General features: G+C 34.7%; 1 protein-coding gene across 1 annotated transcript in view; it reads right to left on the bottom strand.

Moving 5' to 3' along the window:
- Ptprz1 (protein tyrosine phosphatase receptor type Z1) overlaps positions 1 to 23,583 on the bottom strand; it is a 170,562-nt gene that overhangs the window by 70,054 nt on the left and 76,925 nt on the right. The window contains exons 4-7 of the mRNA XM_077796426.1: positions 10,897 to 11,076; positions 8,794 to 8,945; positions 5,782 to 5,877; positions 5,247 to 5,313 (exon numbers count right to left, since the gene is read on the bottom strand). Coding sequence (XP_077652552.1) covers positions 5,247 to 5,313; positions 5,782 to 5,877; positions 8,794 to 8,945; positions 10,897 to 11,076 — 495 coding nt within the window. The remainder of the gene's footprint in view (positions 1 to 5,246; positions 5,314 to 5,781; positions 5,878 to 8,793; positions 8,946 to 10,896; positions 11,077 to 23,583) is intronic.

Here is a 23,583-nt window from a genome sequence, read left to right as displayed (position 1 = left end):
AATGCAAAGAAAAGATGAGACTACCTTGAACAGTAAAAATGCCAGAGAACTTTTCATATCAAGTAGGAAAATCTATTACACAAATCAGTGAAAATCACGATAGTGAGATATTTGTGTAGAAACAGGCAAAGGAACAATGGAATAGAATGGAGAGCACAGACTTGTATATACGTAGTCACTTGTGTGATAGAAAAATCCTTAGGTAGTATGGAATGGATGGACTAATTAATCAGTGTTGTGTTGATTGATTATCCTTATGGAAAAAAAGTGAATCAATTTCCTATTTCAAATTATAAATGCATATCAATTCCAAATAGATTTATAAGTGAACAGAAATAAAAACACCTTTAGAGGGAAAGATAACCTTACAGCACACTGAGATTTCCGAAATGGCATACAAAACTATCACTCATAAAAGGACAAAATGATACATTTTAGTACCTGTTAATCAGATTACAATCTCCAGTCTGAATTAAAGATCAATTTTTAAAAAAAACTTGACCAAACTGACAGCATTGTACAGATATGACTTAAATTTACTTTCATCCACTGGAAGGTTCACATTTATGTTTGGCTGAATGGTTAATAACTTAACTTCTAAAATACGTCCTTTCTTCCAATATCAGAATTCAGAGTCAGATTCATGTTCACAGGAATTGAGGAGAACATTTATTTTATTTTTTTTTTAATCTGTGAAGATTTTCCATTTTCTGATTCACATTTTTAGTATCTTAACATTTTTGTGAGTTAGCAATCTCTTTTCTTAATTGTCAGTGGATTGCATTTGTTCATTTTTATGAAGACAAAGTTTATCTTACAGATGTCTTGTGGAAGTGAATGTGGAAAATGCTAATTAAATAAAGTGGCAGAAATGGATTCACTATCTATTAATAGTCTCTAACAGAGTAAAAAGATAAGTCAAAGAGTAGAAAATATATTCTGCATACAATATACACATACATGTTTATATATGTACACTATTCATATATATATATATATATATATATATATATACACACACACACACGTATTTATTTATTCTTACATATTGAGAGTAGAGAATTATTATGCAAAAATTGGTAGAGCTTTCCTAAGTAGGCTGCCTGGCCTTAGAACTTGAAACAATCTAAATTTATATGTCTCATTAAATAGTCCCATTTTTATTTTTGTGTCTCTCCAACAGTGCTTGTCAACAGTCCTGTGTTGGCCACCTAGACATTTGTGTACCAGCCCTCATGCCTGTGGGAGCAATTTGCTTACCAGCCAGACCTGTCTCACTCATTTTCTTCTCCTTCTAACTACCCAGCCCAGTGCATGTCCTCTGCCCTGTCTAAGAGATTTAGGTCATCAGAAAATAATTCCCGAAGCAAATTTAATCTAGTTTAGTTGAGGCGGTATGGTGTAGTGCAGTTGTCTCAGTCACCTGGGGAGCTTTGAAACAGTGCCAGTGACTCAGACTTTAATCTAGACCACTTGAATGTAAGTCTTTAGCAGTGGGGCCTGGAATTAAGCATTTACAGCTTCTTTAGGTGATGCAAACACACAGGCAGTGCTGAAAACCCCAAGTAAAATGAAGTCTTTGCAAGGTTTTGCCTTTCAAATAACCCTTTTTGTGGGCACTATTAACAACTGAAGTTAAAGATTACTGACTCCAGTCTGAATTAAAGACTGAATCTTAAAAAACTTGACCAAATTGACAGCATCATACAGATATGATTTAAATCTAGTTTCATCCACTGGAAAGTTCACACTTATGTTTGGTTTAATGGATTAATAAGTTAACTTCTAAAATACATTTTTTTCTTCCAATATCAGAATTCAGAGTCAGATCCAAGTTCACGGGAATGGAGGAGAACATTTATTTTATTACTTTTTTTTAATCTGTGAAGATTTTCCAGTTTATGATTCATATTTTTTAGTATCTTAACATTTTTGTGAGTTAGCAATCTCTTTTCTTGATTGTCAGTGGACTGCATTTGTTCATTCTTATGCTGAAGACAAAATTTATCTTACAGATGTCTTGTGGAAGTGAGTGTGGAAAATGCTAATTAAATAGAAGCAGAAATGGACTCACTGCTAAATGATGCAGGAAATGAACTGATGCCAGAATTGCTAGTGGCCAGAGAAAGGAGAGCAAAGGTGAGACCTTGGCAGGAATGTGAAGTGGAGAATTTTCTTAAAATTGGGAAAGAGATTAAAGGGGAAAAAGTTAAGTGGAAAAAAAATAATCATAAGAAAGGAAATTTTAATTTTTTCATCTCTCTTCCCAACATAGAAGCCATTTTTCCTGTCTCTGTACCCCAGTAGCCACCATCTAGCCTCCCTATGTACGTGTTAACAATTTCATACAGTTTGTTGTATTTACATGTTTGTCCCAAGCTCCTGTCCTAGCCATTACAAGATTTTTCAATTACAGAAGTGCTTTTCAATTACTGAATCATCACCTGAGAAAAGTGGACAATGGTGTTGTTTGGGGGGGGCTTGGAAAATAAATCATGAGCTTCATCTAAATAAGTGCACAAGAGAAAATCACACCTGAGCCTACGCTGCTCTCTTTGGGCCCAATCATACATTCATGCGATCACCATTTGCCTAACTGTATATTTCAGGATTAACCACCCAACTGACCATATCCTTCTGTGGGAAGGTTGGTAGTGAAGGAAGAAAGATGGAGAAGGACAGAAACAGAGAGATAAAGACAAGACAAGAACATGCCATGCACCCAAGAAGAGGAGTTAGCAAAGACTTAAAATCAACTCCTATTAAGTAGGACAATGTTATTTAAGATAGAACCAAATCAAAACTGCTCATGAAGATTTTTTCAATATACAAATTCCTGGATTGCATTTGTGGTGACGAAGGCACCATAAGCCATTCTGTCAAGATCTCCCAGTTGATGGTCATTGATGCTAAGTGGGTGTGTCTTGCATTAGGAAAGAGTTTAACTAACAGTTCTCATTTTTGAGATCTGTGCTTGGGGAATATTAATATATATTATATTTGTATCATATAAAATCACTATTTCTCTCTCCACTCCATGGGAAGACTGATGTCTAACACAGAGTAGGTATAGTAGAAAGAAGGAAAAATTTAAAAGGGAGAGATGATAAAGGGAAAGATCAATGGAATTTGTCTTTTAGGGCTGAATGTAGGAAGTGAACAACTATCCCACATAATAATAAGATATATAGTGTAATCTAAATGATGGTTGTAAAGTTTTTTTTTGTTGTTTTGTTTTTAGATAACTCACACTGTATGGAGAAGAACAGGAAGTTAGTGCTTCCAGAGTCTCTTCTAAAAACAAGAACTGCCTTCAATTCTTAAGAACTGCCTTCAATTCTAAAGAACTGCCTTCGATTCTTCATTCCTTTGGTGATGGCTGAGAGCCAATATTGAGACATCTTCAGTTTATTGGGCCCTAGTGGATATTCTAGACTTTTAAAACAGGAGTAGATTTAATTCCATAAACATCAAAATAAAAATATTTAACTTTAGAAGGACTCAGTTTGAACAGATCATACTTAATAAGCATTCAAATGCAACTGGCAAGTATTTCATATGTGTTTTGAAATACACAACTAATATAAATCTCCTCAATATAGTGGCACACATTTTGTGAACAGATAAGGATATAAATCCTGTTACTAACACCTACCAACTGCCTAGCCTAAGGAACTTTGATGGGTCTATTGAAATATTAAATATGTGGTGGAGGGTGGAACTTATAGGCACAGAAGATCTGGGTTTTGGGAAAAAGAGGAGCTTGGAAGTTGGTGCACAAGTATCTGGGCAGAGAGATGAAAGACAGATAGAGACCTGACTAGTGTCTCAGTCAGTCTGGGATACTAGTAATTCTGCTTTCAAATTAAGAGCCAGGATACAGGCAGAATAATACTCTTAGGGCATACATATTCTCAGGGAGGTTATGCGGCAACTGTGGCTCTCAAGAAGTGCTTCCTTTGAAGGCTTGCAGACAGCAGATACTAAAACAGAAACCTTAGTCAAAAGAACAGAAGTAAATTTATTCTAAGGCACACCCTCCCAGAATCTCTCAGAAATAACTGAAAAGGTTATGAAAGAAAGTGAAGGTCTCACAGTTTTGCAAGTCAGGATTAAGTCACTTTGATCATCCCCACAGGTTGGTAGCAAGGCATGGGAACATTCAGAATTCATATTTTGTGTATTTTTAAGTACTGGAATTCAAACTAGCTGTCTTCTTTCAGTTTGGATTGAATCCCCTCTCTGACTCACTGAGAAGGAAATTAAGTGTAGCTTATAGAATTCAGCATTGAATTTTCAATCTAGTTAGATGGAAGGAGATGTCAGCTTCATCCTGCATTTGATTACACCTTTAAAAAAAAAAAAAAGGAACCTCCGCACTACAGGGGTTCACATATTCCTGACTTCTGAAAAGTTCGGTCAATTCAGATCTGCACATGTAATGGACAAAGATGAATCAATTTTTGGCCAGGCTTCTGCATTTGAGAAAAGAATCTGTATGAGCCTTGTTTCTGATTTCAAATTTTGCAGCTTTCCAGAGAGGCATAATCCTCATTTTATTGATAACTCAGGGCAGCATTAATACCAAGTGCCTGGATACTTAATAAAAATAGAACAACAATAACAATAGTTTGCAGTCTATTGCCAATGTTGTCAAAAGCATTTTCTTTGACAAATGATAAGATCCATGAGATTTTGGCAGAACAAGATCAAAGCATATTCCATCTTGTTCTATGTGAGCCTTTGCCTTCTTGCAAAAATCTTATCTCCTCACACTGGTGAATCAAAGGATTTCTCAAGAAAACTACAGGGAATAAATTTTAACTTGAATTGCAATTCCTTTTTCACTTTAAAATATATTTTTTGTAAAATTAATTGGTTTTATATAATAACTTAGAGTCTTTGGAGATGGATAAGTGCAGAGGCAGATTAGATAAATCCACTTAAATGCATAATATAATTAGATAATTTAAAAAGTAAATTTAGAAAACTTCAAGTTTCTACTTGCAATAATACTTTATGATTTTATGACAAAAGTTTCTGATAAATTGTCCTTTATGAATTGAGAAATGTATAAACTGTCAAGAGTGAGAATGTATAAATCATCAAGTGTGATAAATAGAGACTGTTCCTCCTTGAAAACATACTGTTTTTCACCTTTGGAATGAGTAATTTTGTCATATTGTAAAAATTCACATACACCCAAAGTAGAATCTTGAAGAAAGATATTTCTCTAAGTAGCTTACCAAAACGACTAACACTCTCGGCTCCCTCAATGATGGCTTTATAATCCAAATTTTCTTCTATTCCAACCTGTTAAAGAAGAATGGCACTCTAAAAACAGGATAAAATGATTGACTAACTGTTCAATAAAAATGTAAAGATTATTGAATCCATATTAAGTATCTAAAACTGTGTTCCAAACACTTTTTTTTTTTTCACAGCAAGGTAAAAAACAAACGAAAACTAGGTAGCTTACATTTTCTATTTAGAAAGTAAAATTTTAAATGTCCCAATTCACAGTTACTGCTATTTAATTTTGACACTTTACATTAACAGGTAAGCAAATCTGTGTACTTGTAAGAAGAGTCTGCTCCAGTTGGAAGAAACTCACCCAAGTAACGAAAATAAGAGTCCCCTTATATTCCTTATTATCATTTAAAAAGATGACCACCAATTACCACTGTAAGGTTGTAATAAAGTGTACCTTGATAGTTCATGTCAATATTTCATGTGATTTAAAAAGGAATTGTTTATTCTGAATCTCTATATGATGATTACCTCAAATAAAACGGAGATAGCTCTTAACCTCCCTTTTCCTTTAACCGCTTCATCAAAACTTGAAAATCGATCTGCATCAAAGCAGTAGATTTGCATCTATAAAAATAATAATAGTTTTGTTATATTAAAGGTTTTCACAAAAGTCAGGGTAGAGATTTAATAAAAAAATTGACCAATAAATTTTATTTGAAAAGTCTGTAAATGATATAATTCTATATTCTGTATATTCTCAAAGTATTTTTTATCAATTATGAGTAGACATAATCACATTTACAAAAGAAATATGAAGGTAAACATATCTAGAATAGCAATTATCATTTTGAGATTTTATCAGTGGGTATTACAGTAATAATTCAGAGCGATTATCAAATATAATAAATTATCAAAGTTTATTTTAACTATTTTGCTGGAATTTTTTGAAACATGTGATTCATTTTTTCTTGAATAAACAAGTTTTTCTTGATGGCTCTGAGATACCATTTTGTATATTATTATACTGTGATTTCTGCTAATAATTAGATTATTTCAAAAAATAAATTTAGAAAACTTCAAGTTTCTACTTACGATAAAACTTTATGATTTTATATGACAAAATTTTCTGATAAATTGTCCTTTATGAACTGAGAAATGTATAAACCGTCAAGTGTGAGAATGTATAAATCATCAAGTGTGAGAAGTAAGAGACGGTTCCTCCCTGAAAACATACTGTTTTTCACTTTGGAACCAGTAATTTTGTCATATTGTAAAATTATGTCATATTCTAAAAATTCTCAAGGATTCTGTTTCTACCTCAAAAATACAAAGCATTTTAGGTTTCCTATTTTTAATTCTCCTCTCATACTCTGCAGTCATCCTTGTTGATTTCTATGTTAAACTACGCACCTGTCTGTAACAGTCTCTATGCCCAGTTATAATTTGGTGCTCCTCAGGATGTGGGCTTGGAATTCAGGTAACTTAGCTATGCCGAGGTATAATTTAGGTAAAAGTAGAACACTCAAGGGTGATTGGTTTTCTGATGGGAGAAACAGTGTGTGTGAAGCAGAGGATGGCAAAGGCTCTGGCCGTGGGTATGTCACCAACATCTTTTGAGAGAAAGGGTTTCAAAGCTGACTCCTAAAGGATGAGGATCAATAGCTAGAGAACAGATGAGATGGGAGAGGTAGGTAGGGCCATGCCAGGGAGGTCATCCCAGCTGACACTGAGGCACTTCAGTTAACAGGAGCAAGGAGGGGTCAGGTGGGATAGGAATAGACAGAAAGAGATGGACTGGAGAGAGACCAGTAACAGCAACATTCAAATATCCATGTAAGAAACAACGGTGGTTTAAACACTTTTCTGACCTCCCACATCATTTGTGGTGAGAACTGAGAAGATTTGATTGTGGGATGTGGGAGGAAAAAAAAAAGTAAGTCCAGATGCTCTTTCGGCTGCGTACTTACAGTTACATGGAAAAATACTTTCTGAAAAACAAACAATAGGGAGTAGGGAAATGCTGAGAAGTGATATTGGCTAAATTATTTCGTTATATTGTGTGCATGTACCAATATGTAACAGTAAATCCCATCCATGTGTATAACTATAATGCACTAATAAACAAACCATACTTTTGAGGACAAGTCGAGAGGCCTTTGAATTAAAAAAAAAATGGAGCTTATTACAAAAATTCTGTAGTATTTATTTTGATTAACCAGGGATTTTGTTAATAGTTTTTATTGTATCTTTGTTTAAATGAGCAATATTGTGAGAAAGCTAAACTCTCCAAAGTAAGATGTTATGTATTTAAGGAGTTCATTTTTATTTCTTTGACAAGTCACAGTTAATAAATATGTTTTTCTTTAAGGACATTTAATATATAAAGCTCTCCAAAATCTAACCCATAAATGAGAATGTGCTTATTCACATTGTAAAAAGGTTTTTAGCCCTTTAGTGAGAATCCACCCTAGTTTTATTATTATTGATAGTAACTTTTGAATTATAAGAGTAATATAGTTTCATTATGGGCAATTTAGAAAAAGATGAGGCTTTTAAAGGAGAAAATAAGAGCATTTATAATGACATCACCTAGGAAAAATCACTTTTAACTTTTTTTGGTTTCCCTCCATTATTTTTTTAAGAGGAATGAATTCATTTTTTTCATTTAATCCCCATGGCAATTTTTAAGACAGGTAATACTACGACTATGTCAATTTCGCAGAAGAAAAATGGAAGCTTAGGTTAAGTTGAATAATTTGTTTAATGTCATGTGAGAAGGGATGGAACCACTTTCAAACCTAATTCTTTCACTTAGACAATATTCCCAGTCCCTGTTCAGGTTTTACAAAATTAGAAACAGAAGATCAGATATGCTATTTTATATTTTTTTAAAAAAAGCATTAATATGATAAACCTTTTTTGTACATCATTCAAAAACATGATTTTTTACAAGGCCTATAATATGCATTTAACCATTTATCATAATGCATTTAACCATTCTTTTTCCTTCAGGTTTTTACTATTTAAATAATTCTTTTCACATAAATTTCTGAAAATATCTATATTTTTAACTGCTACAAATTGAAAAAGTGAATACTGAGAATCAACCATGCAAAGTTCTTGATAAAAAATTAACTACTTTCCAGAAATCAACCAGAGTAAACTCTCTAAAGTATTTACTGGGTATTTAGTTATTAATTTATTTGACTACTTTTAAAGCTTAAGATTTTCTTCTCAATTTAATCAAAGGATTTAAATCAAAGAATTCTCCAATATATTGATAAAAATCTCCTTTTTTTCCCTTCCTACTTTATTTACTCATCAATATTATTGATCACCTACTAGGTGGCATTCTGGGTACATGGGAGTGGAAAATCGAAGATGGAACATATGCTCATTGAGCTTAGTCTGCTGAGGAAGGCAGATATCCATCAGGTGATCAAAACATTACTATAAATTAAAAATTAACCAAGTTATATGCTAAATATAATCTAAATGATTTAGAAAATTACATTATAATCAGTGGAACTAGCGACTTACCTCCAGTGGAAATTTTTGTCCTTCTAAACTATGTTCTGATCCATCAGATGATGTATTGCATTTTCCCCAGTGAAAAGTTATTTTGCTGGCTTTGAATACCATTTCTGAAAGTCCTCCACTAAGTCGGTAGTCATTTGTGAGATTAATTTCCACTAAAATAAACCAACCAAAAAAATCAATGAAATTGCATCTAAGTTTCTGAAAATCAAAACGATGATTTTCAACTAAATTTCCTTCTATTTAAGATGTATTAAGAAAATCATTAATTCAATAGATTTTAAAAGTTGTTCAGTGTTTGGGAAGCTGGAGAGAGAAGTACTGTGTGACTCCAACACAGAGGATGGCAGTTCACCACCCTGCTTGATGTCCTGAGGCTGGCATTCACCCAAAGCTCTGCTTCCCTAAGGTATTTGATGGTAATGAAGGGACAAAGTAAAGGCAGAGGGAACAGGGCTGAAAGAGGGAAAGCCCTCTCCTGGAGGGACACCTCCTTGTCACTGTCAGCCTGCCCTCCTCTTGCTCAGGCTGTTGCCTGGGTCCCATCTCTATCCTTCCAGGCTCCAGCCTAGGCTTCATCAGGCTCCAGAACCTGGGTCTTTGGCTGTGGCAAAGAGGGTGAAAAGCCCTTTCCTTCTAAGCGGTTTGAGCCATACCATGTTTGAAACTGTCAACCATCCGAATGATCAACTTCCCTGTAAGTGAGTCCTGCAGCAGAAGTTTTCTGACTATACTTTAAGAGTCATCTGGAGAATAATAATTCTCTTGAGAACCTAATGCAGGATTTTGAAGTCTCAGATTTTAACAACCTTCACTCTGCCAGGCAAAAGTCACTGTTGGTCAGCTAGGAGATACAAACTTCTATGAATTGCAATAATGGTGATGGAGACAAGTACAACAACTGTGATGACAGCAATGACAGTTGACATTTATCACCTAGAAGTACCATGCAGTGCATCATTTTATGCATATCAATCATTTGATCCTCACACAATAAGGAGAGAGAGTTGCAGACATGGAAGTAACTTGTCCACGTTGTCATTTGAAGGGCCAAGTAGTGAGCCCAAGCAGTGTGGCTGTATGTCAAGTCCTTGACCACTCTGCCCTCAGAAAAATAAAGCAGAGATCACCTGCCTTAGCCTTGTAGCACCCTTTAAAACTAGTATCAAAAATGTCAAGATTTGGGATAACACACTTTTGTTACTTAATTTATAATATAATATGTAAAAATTGTCTTAGTTATTCATTAAACAAATATTGAGTGTGTATGATGCATCAGGCACTGATATAGAAAAGTCCCTGCCCTCATGGGATTTTAAATTAAATTATTACATTTAAATAATTGTACTACTTAAATATGGAAAACAAAGAAGAAACTTGCTAATGATAAAACTTCCCCAATAGGTCTTCCATTATAATTTAAACATTTTTCTAATTTATGTCAAATGTGTAATTTTTTTTAAAAAATAACTTCCTGTTATGTGGTTTCATTTAAAATATACCATCAAAAGAGGAAAGTGTCACATTCTGAAAATTATTTTGTCCATGTAAATTGGATTGGAAAACTGTTTTAAAATTTTAAGGTGTTGTGTTTTATGTGCTTTTTAAAGAAAACATAGTCTCATAAATAGGCACTTAACAAGTGCTGTCTAAGGATGGTTTACAATTTTAAACTTTGTATACAGAAGGGCTAATAATTTCTTGAGTTTCAATTATAGTCAGCTGCTTTTTCATATCCAAATATTAAATAAAGAACAGAGCTGAGCAGCAATATCAAGTTATACTGCCCACGTATGGAAGTCTTGATTGACTAGGTGATTGAAATTACATTAGACATAATTACATTAACTTTTCCACATCTCCAAGTGACAGTATCACTCTTGTTAAGATACAAGCATGACACTATGACTCTGTTCATTTTATTATTTTTTACAATTTTAAAATGTCATCCACATCTCTTAATTTTCTCTTTTCCATCTGGCATCCTCTACTGATGATATCCATTCAATTCATAGTACATCATTCAAGGGAAATGACAAGAAAGAAATCCAAACATATTCTAGTCTGAAACACATAGTCAAGGGAAACAAAATGCACACTCTGTACCTGTTTTCCCAGTATTATGAATAAATGTGCTGTCCAAGGATGCTTTATCCCAACCCTGAAACTTCAGTTTCTTAAGATTCACATTCACTTGTGTAAGATCTTCATCAATATTGATGGGAGACTGTTTTGGACTATTACATGTTGGATATTTTTTCCCCCAATTTTTTTGATTCAGTGCTCCTAGGGAAAGAAAAGAATAAGAAAGTTAGTTTCTTCAATCACCATGCAAAAACTAAATTTTATATTATAAAATATTTAATATAAAAATGTAGGTGCAATATAGGAAAAACTGGGATATCACAGAAGTAATTCACAAAACAATTACACCTGGATTTAGATTCTAGGTTTTAATAACCTCTTTTTTTATCATGTTAAATCCCATAGCCTATAGAACAACCATGTCAAGTTTATGGTTTGACAATGGTTTGATTCAGCCACAAATTCTTTCAGATAACTAGAAAGTCTAGTGATCACATAAGGTAGTCATTACCGGACCAGAGCTCCAGAGTAAAGTTCAGATCCCTAGCTGTCTCCATGGGAGTGGCTCACAATGGACCCACTGTCTTTTTTCCATGATTGAGATTTAGGGAAATTTATAAATAAACACATCTTTTATACAACCCATGTCTTCCTTTTTTTGTGATAAGGGAATCAGAAGACTAATTTTAATGCAAGCTCCACCTAAGGGCCACTTCTCATAACTTAATGAAGCTAATTTGCATAACTTAGCCCAGGAAAGAAATAAGAATGAGTCACACCATGAAATTGCCTATATGGTCAGGGAGAAACCAGATAATACATCTTATAGTAGGGTATTTACCAAAAATTAGTAAGTGGTAAAAATTTAAAACCTGGCTCTATTTCTAGAGAGTGTTTTGAATATAGTGTTACTTTAAATATGTACAACGATGTATATTTTGGCTTCTAGGAATAGTTTTAATGATTTGAATAATGGATATTTTGATTTTGCTTGTAAAGAACTTTGACATGGGGACAAGAAAACACTGCTCAATAAGGTCCTTTTCACTGCTCACATTTTCTATTATAGTACAATAAATTCCAAGCACACATTGGAAGTGTCAAATAGTAGTGATACACAGAAACATGAAGTCTTATATTTCTGATGACACTGAATGTGATATATAGATCTATTCTATTTAATTGCATTTGCTGATATTTTCCACTTGGATTCTAAATGGCATCTCACACCGAATATCCAAACTGGAACTCTGGGTTTCTGCTCTGAAACAAGCTTCTCCTGCATGCAGTCTTTGCCATCTTCTGAGCTTAGAAGTCATCCAGATGCCCCTGTTTCTCCTTCAGTAAAGCCCTTATGGTCTGCCTTCAATTATACACCCAATACCCTTAATGGGATATTTTAACACAATCCCCAGGAGATCTATACACAGGCAATTTTGAGAAGCACAGGCTTAGACAACTCCAATGTTTTCAAAAGGTCTACCTATAGCTTCATCTTTTGCCCTTTCCAAAATCCAGTAGTAAGTAGAATCATAAGATTCCAAAACCCCACTCTCTGGTCTTCACACCCTATACAAGAACCTCCACTTCGGTGTGGGCGGGACCTGGGAATATGATGAGGAGTTATTCCTTTGATCAGATCACATTCTATGGCAAAGGTGAAGAGGACCTTGATGCTGTAATTATGTTACATTATAGAAAACTCCTTAGCATATGGAGAGAGGGGAAGCGTGGCAGGTTCTCCTGCTGGCCTTGCAGATGTGAGTTAGGAGGTTATGAGAATGGTGTGGCTAGGGACCAAGCCAATTCCAAGAGCTCAGAGTGCCCCAGGCTCATAAACAGGACTAACAAACAAAAAAGCAGAACCTCAGTCCTACAAGTCTATCAAGTGAACTCTGCCAACAACCTGAATGAACTGCTAAGAGGGTCCCAAGCTTTAAATGAGACACCTTGATCTGATGTTTGTAAGACAATGAGCAGAGAACCCAGCTTAGCAGTCCCTCTTCTCCAAACCCCAACCCACAGAACCTGAGGTAATAAGTATGTGTTGTTTTATCAGTATATGCAAAGTGTTTAGTTTTGCAGTCAAATAAAACCAATACAACTCAAGTAACTAAAGTAATCTTTTAAAATATGCCAAATTACATGTCATGGTTCCATCTCACTCTAAATAAAATAGAACCTCATTACCATGGGCAAGAAATCCTGCACACCACCACTCATGTCCTCATGTTTCTCATTTCCCATCACTTTGCTTAGATCTCCCTGTTATAGCCACAGTGGCCTCCAGTCTGTTTCCCTTGAGCATGCAAGTGCTTGCCACCCACTGCCACTGCTTTTTGAAATGCTCTTCCAAAGGTCTGCAAGGCTTAGATGGCTCATTTTCCAACTTCAGGTGGGTCTCTGCTCAAGTGTTTCTCACCAGAAAATCTTTCTGCAAATACATTCAGCTCTTGGTCATCCTTCATAGTCTCTGCTTACTTTAGTTTCCTTCTCCCAATATGCTAATTATGAATATTTATTTTTTTCCACATACCTGTGCCTTTAACAAAAAGACTGATACAAGGTAGCTGTTCAATAAACACTTGTTGAATCAAACAAACAAGAAATGGTGATCTTCTTAGTCACAGAGATTAAATATGAAATAGTAAAAAGAAAAACAACCCCACATGACCAATTAAGGAAACAAATTAAAAGTCAAATGTAGGGTTCATTTGACTGTTTGTTATGTGACAATTGAGTAGTTTCTACCATTCTTTTGATGATGGATATCAAGGAAGATCTGAAATCTATACTCCATGTTATCTGACATCTTATAATAGCACAATGGCTGTGAGTAACTTAATAGTGTTTTAAGGGCAAGAAAATTCTAGATCACCATTCTTGGAACAGCGTAGGTTCCTTGTGCTTCCTTAAGTTTTGAGATTGAAAGGCAAAATGAAAAAAAGCTGGAGTAAAGAGTTTTTGTTGTTGTTGTTGTTGTTGGAAAGACCAATAAACAAAAGTCTTGAAAAAATAAAAACCTGAGAGATTCTTCACGCAAAAGACTCTAAAAAGCATATTGTTTAAAAAAGTCACTAGGAGTAGCAAACCAATGGAAGTTAGCTAATAGAGTGCCAAAATTTCACACAGAAATAAAACATAGGTAACAGAAGCATTATATACACTTTATATGTCTTAAAATATTGAAATAGTAGACTAATCTTATTTTTAAGAATTATTTTATAAATTCTCAAATTAATATTTTTCATGGAACAATTGGAGACTTTAGTGCATGTAGTAGTTAAGGCTTAGGATTATGCATCTGAGATAGCCAGTGTAGAAATTTTGTTAGAATTAAACTGTACCTAAGTACATTTTTTTATTAGGGAATGTTGTGAAGAAAGAATTAGGACACTGATGAGTGTCGGCAGATGATCAGGGTGATATATCTCTACTGAGGACTGCAGAGTACTAAATGGGAGCTCTAGAGAACTAAGATAAATTATTCATTTACATATTCATCCATTTCCTTATCCATTCATGGATGCACCTGGATTAGTACCATTCCTATAAATTTCCTGTGCTAATTAGTCTATTGATGCATTCAACAGTCTGTATTTTGTCCATGAACTTGTCTACTTCATCTACACGCTGCTGCCAAACTGAGTTTGGCATATCACAGAAATTAAATGTTTGTGAAATAAACTTTGTGCATAAAATGAAAGTATTCAATATTTGCATACTGTGCACCCTTTATTCCAAGTGGAATGCAAAGCAATTCCAGACTCTGTAGTAAGTTCATTTGTTTGATTGTTTATTACATCCAAGAAGGGAGAGGTACACTAAGTAAATACACAATTGCCACAGGAGTAGCTATGATGAAGGAAAGTAAACAAGGACAGCAAAAGTACACTAAGGCAGGCCTTAATGGATGGGATTTTTACAGAGAGAGGGGATCGTGGAATATGTCCTGCTGAGTGATGAGCTGAGTAAAATTAGGGGGGGCAGAAAATTTCAGGACGTGCTCCGAGAGCAGTGAGCAGGCCAGCAGAGTCCAGAGAATGGAGTGGATGCCAAGGGATTCTACAGAAAGACGAAATGAGGACCAAACGGACCTGCACAGACCAATGGGAACTATGGAGGCTTTAGCAGAGGAAGGGGCTCAGAGCTGCCTGGTCAGACAGGTTGGTAGGAGGGAAAGGCTGCATAATGAATGATCCTTTTCATGGACATCTCGACTTGTCTTGTGCTTTTTTTTTTTTTTTCAGCATCCCTGTGCTTATATTTGTTTAAAAAAATTTTTATAAGTACACATAATAGTGGGACACTCGTTGTTATGTATTTATACATCCTTGTGTCTATTTGAACTACAATATGTCTGTCTCTTATTCTTATAATTTTAGCACCATTTTTAGAGCCCAGCACCTAGGGATTAAATAAACATTTGCTGAAAGAATAAAAGCTTTGAGAAGATATCTATAAAGTTACCCAACCAGCAATTCATGTGCTACATATATTGACCAATTAGCTTTCTAAACAGAACACATTTTACAAAACATTTTGGGTGGGCAAACATTTCCCCACCAGTTACGAACACAAAAATATGAAGTGAGGAAAACTAAAGAGTAAAATAAAGAAAAATGATTAAAATAATATAGCAATACATGTTTTTGAATATTTGAAGAAAAAAGTAAATAATCACAAATGAAAGAAAGAAAAAAAACATTCTTCCCCTACCTTCTTTTCTCTACTTTCTTATTTAGTCTTGTCTTTAAATATCAGATAAATGAATAAAATAATATTACATAAGGTAATATTAGTTATTACCTAAGACAGAGATTCACTGAAAACTCAAAAATACAAAACAGATTCAAATATTGATTTCTTTGAAAGGTTACCACAAATTGCTATTATTTAACAAGATTTTAATTTGTGGACTTCCAATTGTTCTTTGAAGAACAAGACAGTATTAAAAAAAACTCAGATAGCTCTTAATCTTAATTACTTTTGTCTGTAGTAAGGTTTTGATGTAAGAAAATGATTATATCTTCACAGTTTCATATATAAACATATTCTGAAGAGGAAAATTTAGCTGTAATATTGATGTAAAGACCTATTAATATTTGTAGTATCTATTCTTGACTTGTATAAACTTCACTCTGTAAAGCATAACCTTATAAATCACCGTGGACTAGCTTTCTATATACTAACAAATACAAATAGCCAAAATTACAAAGTCATTTAAACAGTATAAAGCTATCAGTAATGAGTCACTTTGATCCAAATTTTGGTGTATGCAAATATAAAAATGAAATCAGTGTTCTTTTTTAAATTTTTAATTTGTTATATATGACAACAGAATGCATTATAATTCATATTACACAAATAGAGCACAATTTTTCATTTCTCTGGTTGTACACAAAGTAGAGTGGCATCCTTCGTGTTTGCGTACATGTACTTGGGTAATGATGACCATTGTATTCCACCGTCTTTCCTACCCCTCTGCCCCCTCCCTTCAAATATTGATTTTTTTTTTGCCCTCCCCTTTTCCCGGTTGCCCTATCTAGAGTTCATTTAATCCTCCCATCCACCCCCCACCCCACCCGCAGCATATTATGAATCAGCATCCTTAAATCAGAGAAATCATTCAGCATTTGGTTTTGGGGGATTGGCTAATTTCACTTAGCATTATATTCTCCAACTCCATCCATTTACCTGCAAATGCCATGATTTTATTCTCTTTCAATGCTGAATAACATTCCATTGTGTATATATACCACATTTTCATAATATATATATTGAAAACAAAAGGTATTTATTCAGAACTTGCCATAACAGGCAGGACAGAAACCACACATGTTTGGCCGAGACTCAGAAGGTTAAGTATAGACCACATTTTCTTTATCATTCATCTACTGAAGGGTATCTAGGTTGGCTTCACAGTTTAGCTATCATGAATTGTGCTGCTATAAACATTGATGTGGCTGTAATATGCTGTTTTTAAATCCTTTGGGTATAGACCAAGGAGAGGAGAGGGATAGCTGGGTCAAATGGTGGTTTGACTCCCAATTTTCCAAGAAATCTCCATACTGCTTTCCATTTTGGCTGCACCAGTTTGCAGTTTCACCAGCATTTTATAAGTGTGCCTTTTCCCCCACATCCTCACCAACACTTATTGTTTTTGTATTTTTTAATAGCTGCAATTTCTGAGAGAGATGAAATCTTAGAGTAGTTTTGGTTTGCATTTCTTAAATTGCTTGAGATGTTAAAATTTTTTATATATTTATTTATTGATTGTATATCTTCTTTTGAGAAGTGTCTGTTCAGTTCCTTGGCCCATTTATTGATTGGGTTATTTATTTATTTTTGGTGTTTAGCTTTTTGAGGTTTTTATATACCCTAAAAATTAGTGCTCTATCTGATGTGTGAGGGGTAAAAATTTGCTCCCAAGATGCAAGTTCTCTGTTCATCTCACTGATTGTTTCTTTTGCTGAGAAGACTTTTTAGTTTGAATCTATTCTGTTTATTTATCCTTGATTTTAATTCTTGCACTATAGGAGTCTTATTAAGAAAGTTGGGGCCTTATCTGACTTGATGGAGATTAGGGCCTATTTTTTCCTTCTATTTGCAGGTTATCTAGTTTAATTCCTAAGTCCTTGATCCACTTTGAGTTGAGTTTTGTGCATTGTAAAAGATAGGGGTTTAATTTCATGTTGTTGCATATGGATTTCCAATATTTCCAGCACCATTTGTTGAAGAGGCCATCTTTTCTCCAATATACATTTTTGGCGCCTTTGTCTAATATAAGATAACTGTAATTATGTGGGTTATTCTCTGTGTCCTTTATTCTGTACAGTTGGTCTACAAGTCTATTTTGGTGCCAACACCATGCTATTTTTGTTACCATTGCTCTGTAGTATAGTTTAAGGTCTGATATAGCAATGCCACCTGCTTCACTCTTCCTGCTAAGGATAGCTTTAGCTATTTTGGGTCTCTTATTTTTCCAGATGGATTTCATGATTGCTTTTTCTATTTCTACGAGGAATGCCACTGGGATTTTAATCGGAATTGGATTAAATTTATATAGTGCTTTTGGTAGCATGGTCATTTGACGATATTAATTCTGCCTATCTAAGAGCAAGGTAGATCTTTCCATCTTCTAAGGTCTTCTTCAATTTCTTTCTTTAGTGTTCCGTAGTTTTCATTGTAGATGTCTTTCACTTCTTTCGTTAAGTTGACTCCCATATATTTTTTTGATGCTATTATAAATGGGGTAGTTTTCCTTGTTTCCCTTTAAGAGGATTTGTCATTGATATACAGAAATGCCTTAACAGATCATAATGAAATGAAATTAGAAATAAATGATAAAATAAAAAATAAAAGCTACTCCAACACCTGGAGACTAAATAATATGCTACTGAATGAACAATGTAGTGCAGAAGACATCAAGGGGGAGATTAAGAATTTTAAGAGGTGAATGAGAACACAGATATAACATATTAAAATCTCTGGGACATTATGAAGGCAGTTCTAAGAGGAAAGTTCATTACATGGAGTTCATTCCTTAAAAGAAGAAAAAGTCAACAAATAAATGACTTAACATTACATCTCAAAGCCCTAGGAAAAGAAGAACAAATCTACTCCAAAAGCAGTAGAAGACAGGAAATAATTAAAATCAGAGCTGAAATCAATGAAAGCTAAACAAAAGAAACAACTGAAAAAAATTGACAAAACAAAAAGTTGGTTCTTTGAAAAAGTAAATAAAATTGACAGGCCCTTAGCCTTGCTAACGAAGAGAATGAGAGAGAAAACTCAAATTACTAACATATGTGATAAAAGGAAATATCACAACAGATACCAAAGAAATACAGAAGATAATTCCAAATTATTTTGAAAACTTGTACTCCAATAAAATAGAAAATATTGAAGGCATCCACAAATTTATCTAGAGTCATATGATTTCCCAAATTGAATCAGGAAGATATACACAATTTAAACTGATCAATTTCAAGCGACGAAATAGAAGACACCATCAGAAGCCTACCAACCTATACAAGCCGAGGACTAAATGGATACACAACGAAGTTCTATAAGACTTTTAAAGAATACCAATACTCTTCGATTTATTTCCAGAAATCTAAGAATGAGGGCACACTTCCAAACTCATTCTATGAGGCCAATATCATCCTGATTCCAAAACCAGGCAAAGACACATCAAAAACAGAAAACTTCAGACCAATATCACTAGTGAACATAGATGCAAAATTTCTTAATAAAATCCTGGCAAATTTAATACAAAAACATATCAAAAGATAGTACAGCATGATCAAGTGGGATTCATTCCAGGGATGCAAGGTTGGTTCAACGTAAGGAAATCAATAAATATAATTCATCGCATCAATAGACTTAAAGATAAGAACCATATGATCACCTCAATAGATGCAGAAAAACATTCAACAAAATCTAGCACCCCTTTATGTTCAAAACCCTAGAAAATCTAGGAACAACAGGAACATACCTCAACATCATAAAGGCTATCTATGCTAAGCCCCAGGCCAACATCATACTAAATGAAGAAAAATTGAAAGCATTCCCTCTAAAAATTGGAACAAGGTAGGGATGCCCTCTTTCACTACTTCTATTTAACATAGTTCTTGAAACACTGGCCAGAGCAATTAGACAGATGAAAGAAATTAAAGGGATACACACAAGAAAAGAAGAAGTCAAATTAGCATTATTTGCCAACAATATGGTTCTATACCTAGAAGACCCAAAAAATTCCATCAGAAAACTTCTAGAACTAGAAAATAAATTCAGCAAAGTAGCAGGATGCAAAATCAACACCCATAAATCAAAGTCAGTTTTATTTTCAATGAAAATACAGCATAGAATTTAGAGCTCCAGAAAGATGGAAGGATGATGGACATAAGAAAACTTTTTTATATGCAGGAGTTTAGCTGCTTAAGAAAGGGGATTTCTCAAAAGAAACTACAATCTAAAATTACTGAATAACAAACTTGAAGTAATTATCTATCACACTAGTAAATGCCATGACACAAAGTGAATGCAGCAAAGAAAGGAGGAGTTCTGAGATAATTTCCCATGTTGAAAACAGGAATGCACAGCCCAGAGTACCTGTCTGTGTTTTAGGCCAGAGAGAGGCTTCGGGAGCTACAACCAGCAAGCAGTGTTGAAGGCTGATAATGGCTATTAGAGCTACACCAAAGGCAGATCAAAAGAAAATATAGATGTGAGCCCATATAATCAAGAACAGCATTCACCTGTATTATCTGTTCTAATGCAAAACTCCCATCAGTAGAATAAAAAATCTTCATGCGCTTAGTTGAAAGATCCAATAGACAGGGGGTTTGTCAGAAAAGGTAGTTATCCATGTATTTAGGAAAGTTCCAGCATAAATGTCCCTAGAACATGATGACATTTAAGAAAATCTTTGCGTTCAGCACAAATAGGGAAAGAAATAGACCAAAAGCTTTTCCTCATGTTCCTGTTTAAAATTCTAGGACTTTTTCAAGTTGAACATATTTCAGACAAACAAAAACCTACAAAACAGAAAAAAAAATACTGCTCTATACTGCAATAGATTTGTTTGTTAAAGAACACAGGGAGAAAAACAAAAACACAAGAGGGAAAAAGATCTAAGGGCATTACCAGAGTAAAATGCAATTATTTAAAAGATTAGTAATCAAAAACTGACCCTCTGTAGTATTAATGAAATCAATAAACCGAACAAATACTATGAGGCTCCTAATGGCTCATAATGAATCCATCACCTTTATCATAAAATAAAACAAATCCTACAATAAAAAATTTTGTAATGACAAGAAATTATGTGGGTACAACGAACTGAAGACAAAAAAAATAGAATACCATCATAAAGGAATTAAGAACATTTAGGAGGAGTCTTCTTTGGGACTGAGGAAGGAAGAAGGACAATTGACAACTTTCTAAATCCTAACAGAACATCCATGGGTGTATCATGGTACTAGTCACACTGGTAGGAAGCATGGTCAGAAAGAAATGTTTTGAATATAGTTTTGGATCTCTGGACTTTGAAACCTACATGGATGTGCACTTGGCATTCAAAGTATGGGTCTGGGAGCCATTGAGAGGTCTGGACTACAGGTAGAGACAGGGGATTATCAGCATAGAGGTAGTAGCACTATCTTTTTTGCTGTTTTTTTTTTAACTTTTAGAGGTGCATAAATGAAATATATCAAGAGAAAACTGCATGCTATCTGGGATTCTTTAACATACTACAGCATTAATAAGAAAATGAGAGTCAGATGCAACTATAAGGAATGCGATTTCCTTTAAAACAGGGGAACCATGAATATGTGTTGGATTGTATGGAGAGAAGAGTTAAAACAAGACGGAATTTGAGATTATGAAAGGTCAATGATGAAGTCTCCAAATACATGGATAGAAGATTATTATCCTAGAGAGGAAAAGAAACACAGGGAAGTCATGGAAATATGGATTCATATGGCTCAAGCTACATTTAGAAAATGAGAATGAGAAATCTGATGGTTCATGCCCCTGGGTTTCTGTTTCAGGCAAAATCACATCTCATGGAAGGAAGAAGCTTGGGAGCTGAGCTGACGTCAGTTGAGGCCCAGCTCCAGCATCACTTCCCTAAGCCTCAGCTCCCTGTTAGAACAGGAATAATAATCTCTACTTTTTGTAGTCTGCATACTAAATGAGTTAATTTAGGTAGATGGGCTGTCAGATGGTGCAAAATTTTTTCAACCATTTCTTTCTTTATTTTTTCAGTCACTGTGAAAGAGAGGCAGGTGAAAAAAAAATAGTAAAGAGAAAATAACAAAGAATGTAAAGGTGAACCTTTAGGACTGATGGAAATTGTTGAGGTCTCTAGTGATGTGGAGAGATCATGACCTGGTACAGGCTTCACTCAAAAGTGTGTATTTTTGATTTATTAATTTAAAAAGTGTTCAGAGAGGTCAATTGTCCTTGGAGATAAACAGAGAGGGCAGGTGGTTGCAGTCCTAAGCAGAGGTCAGGAGGTTGGGTTGGTGGGAGTACAAAAGGCCACTGAACTGGAGGTTCTGGCAAGAGGGTGTTGAAGTCCACCCCCCCCCCAACTCCCCGGCTGCCACCCTTTGAATGTCTGGTATGGAGAAAAAGGTAAATTTTTAGAAAACTATTCAATAATTACAACCATGGTTTCTTTTGTCATCTTTCCTTTTAAATTATGAAACAAGAGAATGATACTGATGAAGTCCAATCCTGACAGCAGTGTTTCTGTTGCCTGTAGCCTGATATCAAGTATTTAATCAATACTGGGAAAATCACAGATGAAATTGAACAAGCTCCAGGAACCACAGAGAGCTCCTATTTCTCTCATCCCCACTGGCAAGCCAATTCAATTCTGAGAAGGCCCAGAGATTAGGAACTGTATGATTCACGTTATGAACTTTACATTTGCCTGGTTCTGTCTAAATGAGTCCACAGTTTTAATATATAGGATTTAGATAGAAGGCAATGTAGGCTGATTCACTGTAGGATTTTTTTTTTTTCTGTAGCACTTTCTATTAGGTAACTTCCCTCAATAAAATGCAGGTAAACTATATAGACAGCTAAGAAAGAAAGGGAAAGATTTCTTTGTTACCACAGGCTGGTGATTACCAAAGAGATGGCAAATACAGAACCAAGACATGGTCCTGGAAATTACTCTTTGGTTGGAGAAATAATGATTCTTCTTGTAGAATAGTTTTGAAACCTGCCCTAGAGTCATCAGCTTTCCCCCTTTTCCAACCACTGATAAGCCAAGTTCACAGAGCAAGGAAGCAGCATAGTAGGTGACAATGCAGATCTCTGACAGTGACAACACTGTCATGTCTGCACTCCAGGCTTACTGTTTGCATACTCATCCAAGTGGGGCATGACTCTGTCTCCTACCTTTACAGGAGAGCCAGAGAGTTAAGGTTGAAATTGGAGACACAGCTATAATTTGGTATCCTTCCATTCATTACAGGACCTCTGTGAAACCTGCCTGCAGCCTGGCTTCATTGGTTTAGTTAAAGAGCTTGTTGCCTAAAAGACCAAAGCTTTTGCTTAATTCTTAGAGCCACAGGTTACTCCCTTCTGTAAACACTTATCACACAATTCTCTCTCATATAAGACCTCTTAGGTATGTGTTATGAGTCACAGACAAGGACCAAAGAAGAATCTGTGAATTCATTATGGCAGCAATAAATCCATTGCCTCTACCAGATATTCTATTATTTTGTATTATCTACAGGTTCTGTTCAAAGGCTTCTGCATGCAGCCTTGATATATGTATTTACTCATTCAACAAATATTTATGGAGTGCCTAGTGTGAGACAGAGTATATATCTTATTTAAAAATATCCAAAGGTAAAATGTCTAATATATAGGAACTCAAGTTTTAGTAAAGACAAAAGACTCTTAATTATAATATAACATAGTAAGTATAATAGCAATATGCATATTGGGCCAGTAACTATAAAGTATGCAATCCAAATAAGGCACAAAAATAAATAAGGTTTTCTGGATAACAAGATACTTGGAATAAGTCTTAAATGATGGATAAGTATCTAACTGAAGGAAAGGAAGGAATTCAGGGTGGAAGGTATTCAAGAAGAGAGAAAATCACCAGCACAGAAGACAGAAGGCATGTCTATTTGGAGAGAATGACAGAAAATCCAATCTACACTCTCAGGAATA

This window comes from Urocitellus parryii, chromosome 3 (genome assembly GCF_045843805.1).
Source record: "Urocitellus parryii isolate mUroPar1 chromosome 3, mUroPar1.hap1, whole genome shotgun sequence".
Classification (NCBI taxonomy): domain Eukaryota; kingdom Metazoa; phylum Chordata; class Mammalia; order Rodentia; family Sciuridae; genus Urocitellus; species Urocitellus parryii.
This window is presented reverse-complemented; position numbering and strand designations above follow the sequence as displayed.